Here is a 12,621-nt window from a genome sequence, read left to right as displayed (position 1 = left end):
AGTTGGTTAAGTGTCTGCCTTCAGCTCAGGTCATGATCCCAGGGTCCTAGGATTGAGTCCCACATCGGGCCCCCTGCTTGGCAGGGAGTCTGGTTCTCTCTACCTCTACCCCCTGCTTTTGCTCTCTCTCTTTCTCATGCTCTCTATCTCTCAAATAAATAATTAAAATCTTTAAAATAAGGTAAGCGGCATTCTTTGCTCATGGGACGTACGAAAACAGGTAGCAGGCAGGATGGTTTGTTGACCCCAGGTTTTCATCACTGAGTAATAATATTCCATTGCATATATCTATCCCAATTTATGCATATATTTACCTGTTGATGAACATTTTAATTGTTTTTGGTTTTTGGCTATGCAGATAAAGCTGTTATGAACATATGTGTTCTTGGTATGAACATATGCTTTCTTTTCTCTTGGATAAATACCTAGAAATGAATCATATTCTTTCTGTCTTTCCTGGCTTTCATTGGTTTTATTGAATTTGCTTTTCCCTTCTTTCCTCTTTTATTATTTGGAATATAAACTTCTAATTTTAATTATTTTTTTGTTGGTTATTCTTAAATTCAAAAGAAATTTTAATTTTCCTATTTTTCTGAGAATACTGAGGATTAATTAGCTCCTATGATTTTTTTCCTTATCTTATTAAAAGATAAGACTTTTAGCATCTTTTACTGCTACATTTTCTTTCTCCATCTTTCAAGTATTATTGAAACCACTAATTATAGTTTCAGGTTGTTATTTACTGTTTTTAATATTAGGTCTCTATTTTTTTTTAAGATTTTTTAAAAATGTATTTATTCATAGAGGCAGAGACACAGGCAGAGGGAGAAGCAGGCCCCATGCAGCGAGCCCGAGGGACTCGGGACTGGATCCCACCTAGCGCAGGTGGTGCTGAACGGCTGCGCCACCAGGGCTGCCCTATTAAGTCTCTGTTTTTAAAGAACTCCTTTCTCATAGCTTACATTAAACTATATAGTCAATTGCCAACAATAATTCAACTTAGCTGTATGTTTCCTTTGTTTTTGGTTTAATATTGTTTCATGTATACGGTGTCATCTTTTTTTCTTGGATTCCCATTTCATTTCTCTGGAGTAGGATCTGAATTTTTTTTTTTTCCAGAATTGATGGTTTCTGAAATTTCTGAGTCCTTGCATGTTTATTATTATTATTTTTAAAATATTTTATTTATTTATTCATAGAGACAGAGAGAGAGAGAGAGAGAGGCAGAGACACAGGCAGAGGGAGAAGCAGGCTCCATGCAGAGAGCCCGACGTGGGACTCGATCCAGGGTCTCCAGGATCACGCCCTGGGCTGCAGGTGGTGCCAAACCACTGCACCACCGGGGCTGCCCTTATTTTATTATTTTTATTTTTTAAAAAAAGATTTTATTTATTTGAGAGAGTATGTGCATGAGTGGTGGGGAGCGGCACTGGGAGAGGGAGAAGCAGGCTCTCCACTGAACAGGGAACCTAACTCAGGCTCCATCCCAGGAGCTAGGATCACAACCTGAGCCGAAGGCTGATGCTCACTGACTGAGCTAACCAGGTACCCTGAGTTTTTACATGTTTAACACATACTTACTCTGTTCATATTTGAATTAGAGTTGAACTTTGAAAGCATTGTTTCGTGTTGTTTTTTTTTTTTTAAGATTTTATTTATTTATTCATGAGAGACACAGAGAGGCAGAGGGAGCCCCACGCGGGCCTCGATCCTGAGACCTCAGGATCACAACTGGAGAAAAAGGCAGACTCTCAACTGCTGAGCCACCCAGGCGTTGCTCCTTGTTTCATATTCTTATACATGACAGAGTTATTTATGAAAGGTCTGATTCAGACTAATTCATTTTATTTTGTAGGGAACCTGGTTTTTGTTTATTGTTTGAAAAGCTTTGGGACACTCTTTATCCTTAGGGTTTCAGAATTTCTCTTTGTTCTGGGTGGTTTTTTTGGATTTTTGGTTTTTGGTTTTCATTTTTCTTGTTTGAAAGAAACAAGAGCTCTTGGTGAGCTCTGTTAATTATTTCAGTCAAGTTTTTCTTTAGGTTAGGGAAATTTTTTTCCTATTAGTTCTTTAATTTTTTTCTCTCACCGCCCTCTATTTTCTGCATTTGTTGCTCATTTTAGTGGATGTTGGTTTGTCTTCTGGATTTCTTCACTTCACTCTCATTTTAAAGTTTCTGTTCTATTTCACTTTTTAAGATATTCTCATTCTTTCCCTGTTCTCTTCCTTTCTGCCTCCTTTCCATTCTCTGCCCCCCTTTCTCTCTTTCTCTAGATCACTGATTCTTTCTTATTTACTACTATTAAATTAAAAAGGGGGAAACTGTAATGACTCTTGTTCCTTCATTGGTCTTTTCATAGCAGCCCATTCTTGTTTATGGATAGTTTGGGATCAATATCCTCTCATCTTTTAGAGATACTAAAATACTTTGGAAGTTCTCTTCTGTCCCTTGCATTATTTGTCTTAGTATGTCGTGTGGTTGCTCACTTTGTTCTTTTCATTCATGCTGTTAACTTTCCAGTATGTTTGATAGTCCTCGGCTTTCTGTTATTTAATAACAAATGTTTAAATAATAATCATGGTGATTGATATAGCAGCTGGTATGGTTTCTTCTGCAATTAGGTAGATCGTTTTTTCCAGCTGGTCTCTCCTAATTGGGAGGGCTGCCTGTGGGCACTGGGTTAATTTGTCCCTTAATGAGCATAAGGAGTTTATTTTGGATGATAAAGACTTTATTTTCTTCATGGATGGAACTTTTTTATTAACCCCACTTTTGGGGGGGGCCTGGAATCACCATGCTCTTTTTTACTTTTCTCTCTAGCTCCAACATAACAATACTAGGAATTCTGATAATGGGGGGCGGGGGGCGGGTATCACTGAAGCACAAATAATTCCTGCCAACATTTCCCTAAAATTTGAGGGATTGAGGAGAGTGGCCCAGATATTTAGACAGTCCATTCATTACTCACCTCAGATATCACTTTTGGTCTTTTTATTTCTTATTTCTGGATTTGAATTTTCTCTAGACTTTTTTTTTTTGTGAAACATGGCTCTTATTTCTGCATTAATAATCTTTGTCTGTATCTCCCTCCACCCCCCCATCAATCATATCCCATTTGTTTCCCATTTTTTCATGAATTCATGACAAAATTGTGACTGTCTTTTTCCCAGAGCTGTGCTTTTTTTTTCTTTTTATTCTTTTCAATTTTAGGAAGGAGGAGAGATATACTTGTAGTCAATCCACATTAAGCTGGAAGACCAACAGGCCTTGTCTTTTACAGTCATATAAAGGTTGACTAAATATTTTTTGATTATACAACATAATACTTAAAAATAAAGAAAACCATAACTTCTGTTAATATATTTTACCACCAATTTTTTTTAGGAGTGGGAATGCTGGTAGGTTAAAGATTTCTTTTCACCATGGTTGGACAGTATGCTTTCATAAGGTGGTAGTAGGCAAATGAGTCACTCTTCATGTTGCCATACATATATTAGCATAATTAGCATTATTATAAAATAAATTTTAAAGGGTTCATAAAATATGAATTTACCAAAATAAAAGGAAAAAATAATCAGCAGATTCGAAATTGTGGGACACAGTTCTTCATGTATTTCTCATATTTCTGTATGTCTTGCAAGGAAAGGCACTAACTATCCCATCCTGGAGTCCTTTTAAATTTTTTGGTAAAAAAACACATAATATAAAATTTACCATATTAATCATTTTAAGTGTACAGTTCAATAATGTTAAGTGTATTCACATTGTTGTGCAATAGATATCCAAAACTTTTTCATTTTCTGAAATTGAAACTCTATACCCTCTAAACACTAACCTTCCATTTTTTCCTTCCTCCAGCCCTTGGTAACACCATTCTTTCTGTCTGTATGAATTTGACTGCTTTAGATACTTGATGTAGGTGGAATCGTGTAGTATTTGTCTTTTGTGACTGGCTTATTCCACTTAGCACAGTGTCCTCCGGTTCACCTATGTAGCATGTGATTCAATTTCCTTTTAAAGCTGAATAATTTTCCATTGCATGTATATACCACATGTAGTGTATCCATTCATCTGTCCATGGATGTTGGGATTGCTTTATCTCTTGGCTATTATGAATAATGGTGCTATGAACATTGGGGTGCAGAGATTTCTTGAAGTACCTGCTTTCAGTTTTTTTTGGCTAACTGGGATTGCTTGATCATATGGTACTTTTATTTGTAATTTTTTGAGGAACTACCATACTGTTTTCCTTAGCGGTTGCATCATGTTACATTTCCACAAATAGTGCACAAGTGTTCCAGTTTCTCCACATTTTTTATTTTTATTTTTTTCATTTTTAAAAAAGATTTTATTTATTCATGACAGACACACAGAGAGAGAGAGAGAGAGGCAGAGACACAGCAGAGGGAGAAGCAGGATCCATGCAGGGAGCCCAACACGGGACTTGATCCTGGGTCTCCAGGATCACACCTTGGGCCAAAGGCAGCGCTAAACTGCTGGGCCACTGGGGCTGCCCAAGACTTATTTTAGAGAGAAAGAGTGAACTGGTGGGGGGAGGGACAGAGGGAAAAAGAATCTCGAGCAGACTCCCTTGCTGAACATGGAGCAGATCATGACTTGAATCAAGAACCAGCAGCCTTGCATCCCATTGTTTATAGCAGCAAGGTCCACAATAGCCAAACTGTGGAAGTATCCTCAATGTCCATCAACAGATGAATGGATAAAGATGTGATCTATATATACAATGGAATATTACTCAGCCATTAGAAATGACAAATACCCACCATTTGCTTCAACGTGGATGGAACTGGAGGGTATTATGCTGAGTGAAGTAAGTCAATCAGAGAAGGACAATTATTATATGGTTTCAGTCATACTGGGAATATAAAAAATAGTAAAGGGATTATAGGGGAAAGGAGAGAAAATGAGTGGGAAATATCAGAGAGGGAGCCAGAAAATGAGAGACTCCTAACTCTGGGAAACGAACAAGGGGTAGTGGAAGGGGAGGTGGGTGGGGGGTTGGGGTGACTGTGTGATGGGCACTGAGGGGGGCACTTGACGGGATGAGCACTGGGTGTTATACTATATGGTGGCAAATCAAACTCCAATAAAAAAATATACCATAAAAAAAGAAATGTACAATGAAAAAAAAGACCAGCAGCTTAACCGAGCCACCCAGGCACCCTGCCACTGCTTTGTTTTTCTTTTTTAGTAGTTACCCTAAGGCTGTGAGGTAATATATTGTGGTTTTAATTTCCATTAAACTATCTTTTAAAAGATGTTCGGATAGTATATAGCCTCAGAAGCTAGAGGTGGTATCCTCTAAGTATTGAATATATTTGCTTAGTTCCCAAATATTCTAGAAATATTTGAATTACCTAAACTTGAGGCTCCTCAGCTGTGATGTAAACCTAGGGTGTGTGTAACATCCATTTGAGCCCTTCTTCACTTGCATGGGACTTTGAGAGTTCTGCAAGCAGGAGGCTTATGCTACTTGGTGTGCCATGAATGGCAAAGTCCTTTTTCTCTGACGTAGGAATCATGTCTTCTGCCAATATCCATGAAACTATGGCAGCCTAACTTCTTAGTTTTCAAATAGGGAGAAACCTGAGACCCTTCCCACTAATTGTGAAATTTAAAAGTGAACATATTTAACCTGTTTGAATTCAGTAGTCATCAAAATGTCTTATATAAGAAAAGTATAGTTTAAAAAAAGCATGTTGTTTTTCAGTATTTTTTTTTCTCTATATTAGTGCTGAGTTCCATGAGAGGCTAAGTAAAATTGATAAGCTGAAGAATAGATATGAAATTCTTACTGTTGTTATGCTGCCTCCTGAAGGAGAAGAGGAGAAAACACAGGCCTATTATGTGATAAAGGTAATCTTAATTGATTCATAGTTGTGATAAAGTATCTTTTTGGTCTGCTCTTTAACAACCAAATGGCTTTTTTTTTTCCCCATGCAACCTTAAATTTCACAGCACTCTTGTAGCTACCATACTAGATTAGGTCCATAAAATATTAGTTGTCAGGTGGAGGTACTGAAGCTATTATTACTATTTCTAGAAGATTTATTTATTAGAGAGAATGAGTGGGTGCAACAGGACATGAGTGAGGCGAGGGGAAAAGGGTAAGGGAGAAAATCTCAGGGTGACTCCAGGCTGATCATGGAGCTGAATCTGGGCTCAATCTCACAACTCTGAGGTCATGACCTGAGCTGAAATTTAGGCACCTAACCGGTGGAATTACCCACCGGCTGAAGTACCCAGGCGCCCCCTGAAATTATTATTTTTATACATCTCAAGTCTGTGAGGTCAAAGAGAAGTCTGGATTGCTCTTTGATACTTTTTTTTTTTTGCTATCATTTGTATCATATCACTTTCCCTCTTTATTCAAGGTTCAGAATAGATTTTACCCTAAGACCTGCTGTCACAATGTGTGCCTTTAGTGTCATGTTGACAGCCCGTTCAACATGTAAAGCTCAAGTCTTTACTTCACTATAGCCATCCTCCCATATGGCTACACCCTAGACCATACTAACCTACAGGAGAAAGGAGTCCCAGCTCTCAGACTGCTCTTGTAACTCATCAGTCTGTACTACCTCAGGCTTCTGCCTATTACTGATGAGACTTTTCTCCTCTCAGGTTTTGAAGGTCCCTGAGAGGTGATAGGCTCTAGGCTGATCAGTGTTGGGAAGGTAGATGTTGCAATTCCAGTTTCTCTTTGTCCATATCTTGGTTCTATCCCTGACCAAGTAGGTGACCATGAATGTTATTTAATCCTTTGGAGGACTTAGTTTTACTTGCAAAATGAAGATATTATTACTTTTGTTGTGAGAAGTGAAGAAATATATGTAAAATCCTCAAACACTGTCTAGAACAAAATGAGCCCTCAGTAAATGTTTGTTGTTACTGTTAATGCTGTGATGAAGATGATGCATCCACTTCTCAGGAGTACAGGCAAATTTTATAAGTAAGAGTATGCCTTCTGTTAATAGCGAAGTTGCTGGATAAATGTCAGCATAAGGGGGATGTAAGAGGAATAGAGGCGATCAGTTACCTTCCCAATTTCCTAATGCTACTCTTCATTTTCTATCCTCTTCAGGGTCCTCAGCTTGCCACGTTATTCCATTTTTCATTATATGGCATATTTAAATGTTTTACTCTCAATACTCCATTCACATGTGCCAGATGTGTAAAAATTAAACTTTGTAACTAGACTTAGTGTGTCTTATGTGGTCTTTATAAGGACACAGTCCAGTTCTGACCACAATTTAATGGAAGTATTAGAAAATGAGATTACTAGAAAATGCTTTAAAATGCTGACAGAAAGGTATAAATGAAAATTTGTTCCTTTCTAATCTAGGAGAGAAGGTATACATTCTATGATATCTGATTTGGAACCAAATAGGATCATAGCATTTTTAGAAGTTTAACATATACATAGAATTAGATCAGGAAATATATAAATGTACAAAGTCAACCCCTTTGTTTAACAATGAAATTGAACCTGGAGAAGGAAAGTGAATTAATGTTACTCACTTGTAGGAAATCCACAACTAAAACACAGCTGTTTTGATTCATTATAGCTCTCTTCCACTACAATATTTTTTTTAAATTTTTCTTTATTTATGATAGTCACACACAAAGAGAGAGAGAGAGAGAGAGAGAGAGAGGCAGAGACACAGGCAGACGGAGAAGCAGGCTCCATGCACTGGGAGGCCGACGTGGGATTCAATCCCGGGTCCCCAGGATCGCGCCCTGGAGCTTAGATCCAGCTAAACCGCTGCGCCACCCAGGGATCCCTCCACTACAATATTTTTCAAATGAAAATGTTGCCAATTCTAACCTCAACTTACAGGAATTACGTTATAATTTAAGAACTTTTTTTTTGCTATTTTTTATTACATACAATTTATTACAAAAAATGTGTACCATATTTTGAAGCATAATAAATACCAGTGAAAATGTTGAGATTAACAGTTACCAATAAAACATTTCAAATGGCCACATTTCTGGTTTAAATACACATACCTAGGGGTTGAATAAATTACCAAATGAAATTATTAGTTGATTTTGATAAAAAATGGATTTTGACACTTTTAAATATATATCCATACTATCCCTGTCAACATTTAATTGGAGTTCTTTCGAATTTTTTGTACTCCCAGGGATGGAGTTAAACTGTAAAAAATCAAAATATACCCACTACTGAGAATTTTTGGGTTTCAGAAGTTTATAGATTGCATTTTTCCAGCCACATTTAACAATTCTAATTAAAAAATATTTTTAGGGATCCCTGGGTGGCGCAGTGGTTTGGCGCCTTTGGCCCAGGGCGCGATCCTGGAGACTCGGGATCGAATCCCACGTCGGGCTCCCGGTGCATGGAGCCTGCTTCTCCCTCTGCCTGTGTCTCTGCCTCTCTCTCTCTCTCTCTCTGTGACTATCATAAAAAAAAATAAAATAAAAATAAGAAATAAAAAATATTTTTAAATGTGGCACAATATACATAAAATTGGCCATTATAACAATTTTTTTTCATTATAACAATTTTTAATTGTGCAGTTCTGTGATATTAAGTACATTCCCACTGTTGTGCAACCAACACCAACATCCATCTCCACAACTTTTTCATCTTCCCAAACTGAAACTGTCTATGCATAAAACACTGAATCTTCATTTTTCCCTCTCCTCAACCCTGGGCAACCATCATGCTACTTTCCGTCTGAGAATTTCATTGTTATAGGCATCTCCAGCAAGTGAAATCATGTAGTGTTTCTCCTTTTAAAAATATGGAGTGTTTCACAAATTGGCATGTTATTCTTGTGCAGGTGCCACACTAATTTTTTCTATTTGTTCCAATTTTAGTATGTGCTATTGAAGTGAGTACCCTAGTTTTAATATTACTTAACTGTTCAAAGATATTGAAATCCTCGTTCTAATAATATAAGTGGCTCGGAAATAATATGCATTTACTTTCCTAGGTGTACCTTGCTCACCTCTTTTTTCCTTAAAGACTTAAAATGGGAAAGTGTTCCTAAGCTTCTTTCAGGCCAGAAACCTGCATTCTCCGTATTGAACAGATCTAATTTGAAACCACCTCCTAGTTAATCCTAACTTTTCCCATCAAGGTTTAGACCTGCTTAGCTTTCTGGTAATTTTTGTTGGAAAGTTAAAATAAGCTTTGGTTAGTTATTATACTTCCATCAGTTTGTATCCTACATACTAGATTTTGAAGGTCTCGGGGAGTAAGTCTTCTACTCTAAATCAAGTGCGAGAAATAAATGCCTAATGCTGCATGTGGGCCCCAAGGTAAATTGGTATTGTGAATAAACTATTTCCTGCCCTAGAAACAGACATTTTATTTTCTCCCATGATATTTCTGTGCAATCAGTTATATTCTGTTTCATAGGCTGCTCAAGAAAAAGAAGAACTTCAAAGGGAAGGTGACAGTTTGGATGCTAAGATCAACAAAGCTGAAAAAGAAATCTATGCTCTAGAAAATACATTGCAAGTGTTGAGAAGCTGCAACAACAATTACAAACAATCTTTTCAAAAAATCACTCCATCTAGTATGTAGGAGTTAAAATTTTTTAATGAATATATGCAATTAAAGTTGTACTTATTTTTAAGGAGGAACATTGTGAGACATGAAAACAAAAATATACCATGTTTAAGTCAGAAAATCACCTCCCTCCCTTTTTTTATCGTTTTTATTTTTTAAGTATCTCTGTGCCCCACGTGGGGCTCAAACTCACAACCCCAAGATCAAGAGATCAGGGTTCTACTGACTGAGCCAGCCAGGGGCCCCCTAACCTCCCTCCCTTTAAAATAAGGGCTAAGTTGTTTCCATTATTAGTTCTAGCAATATTGCATATCACTTCTCTGGGAATTAATTTCAAATGTAAAGAAAATTGCAGCACATTGGCTGCTCTATGTTGACAAAACAAGAATGGCTACTACATGCTCATACTGTTTCTCAACAAATAGATATAAGGAATTTAACCTTCTTCTATAACACAATATGTTAGAAGTTTAATATTTGTAAGGCTTTAAGCTTGCTTTCTACATAACATGTTAAAAATTTAAACTAAGAATTCTCTAATTCTAGGTGATGAGTATGAACTAAAAATCCAACTAGAAGAACAAAAAAGAGCTATTGATGAAAAATACAGATACAAACAAAGACAAATCAGGGAACTACAGGAAGATATCCAGGTATATTCTACATGCTTTAGTAATAAGCCCTTAGTAAAAGTTAACTGTCGTCATCATCATGTCTACTGTCTTGTTCTCTTGTACAGAGAAGATAATTTTTTAAAGTAGTAAAAGTCTCAATTAAGGGAAAAAATGACCAAAATATTAAATAAATTAAAATCACAGTACTAAGCACAGAATGGACTACTGATAATGACTTATTAATTAGTTGATGAATCATAGCTAATTGTGGTCTATCCAGTAACTTTTAATGAACTTTTATTTAATTCCTTAAAGATTGCTCCTTAAATAAAATTTGAAAGATAAAAATAACTTAGTAGAAAGTAGTTACTAAACCACATCATTGAAAGAGAAAACCATGTACTTGGTTAGGAAGCTCTATGTAAACATTTAGATCTTTTTTTTTTTTTTTTTTTGGCTGTTTGAAGGAACCAATGGTATAAAATTTGAATCTTTGAAAATTACATGCTTTTAACAGCTATTGTTTGATTTATATCCCCCTGCCCCATAAAAATACTTTCCAGTGGAATTATATACAAAACTTAATCACTTGGATGGCTCAGTGGTTGAATGCCTGCCTTTGGCCCAGGGCGTGATCCTGGGGTCCCAGGATTGAGTTCCACATGCTCCCTGCAGGGAGCTGCTTCTCCCTCTGCCTATGTCTCTGCCTCTCTCTGTCTCTCATGAATGAATACAATCTTTAAAAAAAATTAAAACCATTGTACTTATTATCTACCAACATATACAAAAATAAATGAATTAAAATTAAATGAACACTTAAAAAAATGGCAAGCTTGTTAAGTTTCTGATTCTAACCAATAAGTATTTTAACACTTTTTCTGCAGAGCATGGAAAATACTTTAGAAGTTATAGAACATTTAACAAATAACGTCAAAGAAAAATTATCAGAGAAGCAGGCTTATTCATCTCAACTAAATAGAGAAACGGAAGAGCAAAGGCCAAAGTTAGAGAGAGTAACTAAACAGGTATTGCTGTCTTTTTAAAAACTGACCTGTCATATTTATATTTATGTATTTTGGAGTTCCAGATGGTAACTCCAAATCCTCCTTCATTCATTAAAAAATACTAAGTTCTGGTAAATAGGTATAAATAATGATTAACTACTGTTGACCAACAACAGTGTGCAAAACTCACCAAGGAGATCCGACTTTTGAAAGACACAAAAGATGAAACACTAGAAGAACAAGACATCAAACTTCGTGAAGTGAAACATTTCCACAAGATCATTGATGAGATGCTAGCTGAGGTCACAGAAGAAAATGCTGAGATCCATATTATCCTTCAAACATACTTTCAACAGGTACCTTCTAGCTAAAATATTTTAAAAACCTAATAAAGTTTATGGCATTTATCATAGAGTGAAGTCTAGTTAAAAATATTCTAAAATGCAGTGGTACTAATAATTGCTATTGAATATTCCTCCAGAATGGCTTAGAACTACCTACAGCTGGTACTAAAGGCAGTCGCCAGAGTTCTAGGTCTCCTTCACAGACTTCACTGTTATCAGCAAGGTTAGTGGAAGGTTAAAAATCATCTCGTTAACTCACTATCCTATGCAAATACCTCCACAGTGCTCTCCTTACCTTTACCCACCTTTCTATGTTAGTGTCATGTATACAGCAAACAGCCAGCAGAGCAAGACTCTTTCTGATTTGTCTGAGGTCAGTTTCTATTAGCGCATGGAGTATTTTGTGACTTCCAGCTATTTCAGTGGGATAAAGTGGGGTGAAGTTTTGGAAGTTACATCCTGCATGATTAACCCTCAGTACGGGGGTAAATTTAAACCATAAAAAGGCAACTTAAGTGTACAGACATATGGAGTATGGTTTTTATGATTAAAACCACATTATGAAGTTTTAAGTAGTCACAATTTTATTTCATTTTTGCTGCTTTATTTTGCTAACAAGACAATCATTTACTCCTGCAGTTTAGTTTTATATGCAGAATTCTATCAGGTAGATGTTTAATCACTCTTGTGCTTTGCTGACAAAAATTATTGATGATGATCCTAATTTTAAAATTCCCAATCTCCTACATCCAGTAGCCATCCATTCCATTCACTCATCCAGAGCATTCAGAAATAAAGGGACATCCTAAAATGTTTAAAACAAAACTGTTTCTACATAAACATGGTAAGCAGTCAGTCACCTGACGCTTGCTGTACTTTCATATTTTTAAAACCTTAGTATTTCAGAATTGTATAGCTAGTTATATGCTTTTCAAATAACCTCATCACTTTATCCTGTCAATAGGCCTCATTTTCTTTTCCTGAGCTTAGATTACATAACCTGTTATTGTAGTCATTCTTGCCAGCACCGATTCCCATGGTCCCCTTTTAAAAAATCTTTTATGCTTAATTTTTTGCAAAACCTTTTACATGCTTA

The 12,621-nt window shown here is 36.3% G+C and overlaps 1 protein-coding gene and 1 non-coding gene across 2 annotated transcripts in view; one reads left to right on the top strand and one right to left on the bottom strand.

Moving 5' to 3' along the window:
* Window positions 1–12,621, top strand: part of CCDC39 (coiled-coil domain containing 39) — a 45,557-nt gene that overhangs the window by 28,982 nt on the left and 3,954 nt on the right. The window contains exons 14-19 of the mRNA XM_035710245.2: window positions 5,755–5,878; window positions 9,411–9,570; window positions 10,110–10,216; window positions 11,062–11,202; window positions 11,358–11,537; window positions 11,663–11,748. Of these exons, the coding sequence (XP_035566138.2) occupies window positions 5,755–5,878; window positions 9,411–9,570; window positions 10,110–10,216; window positions 11,062–11,202; window positions 11,358–11,537; window positions 11,663–11,748 (798 nt within the window). The remainder of the gene's footprint in view (window positions 1–5,754; window positions 5,879–9,410; window positions 9,571–10,109; window positions 10,217–11,061; window positions 11,203–11,357; window positions 11,538–11,662; window positions 11,749–12,621) is intronic.
* LOC112662918 (U6 spliceosomal RNA) lies at window positions 8,785–8,886 on the bottom strand. The gene has a single exon (XR_003138949.1). It is a non-coding gene; the product is annotated as a U6 spliceosomal RNA (small nuclear RNA).

This window comes from Canis lupus, chromosome 34 (assembly GCF_003254725.2).
Source record: "Canis lupus dingo isolate Sandy chromosome 34, ASM325472v2, whole genome shotgun sequence".
NCBI classification, from domain to species: Eukaryota; Metazoa; Chordata; class Mammalia; order Carnivora; family Canidae; genus Canis; species Canis lupus.
Note: the sequence above shows the minus strand (reverse complement) of the source record. Positions and strands in the feature narration are given on the sequence as shown.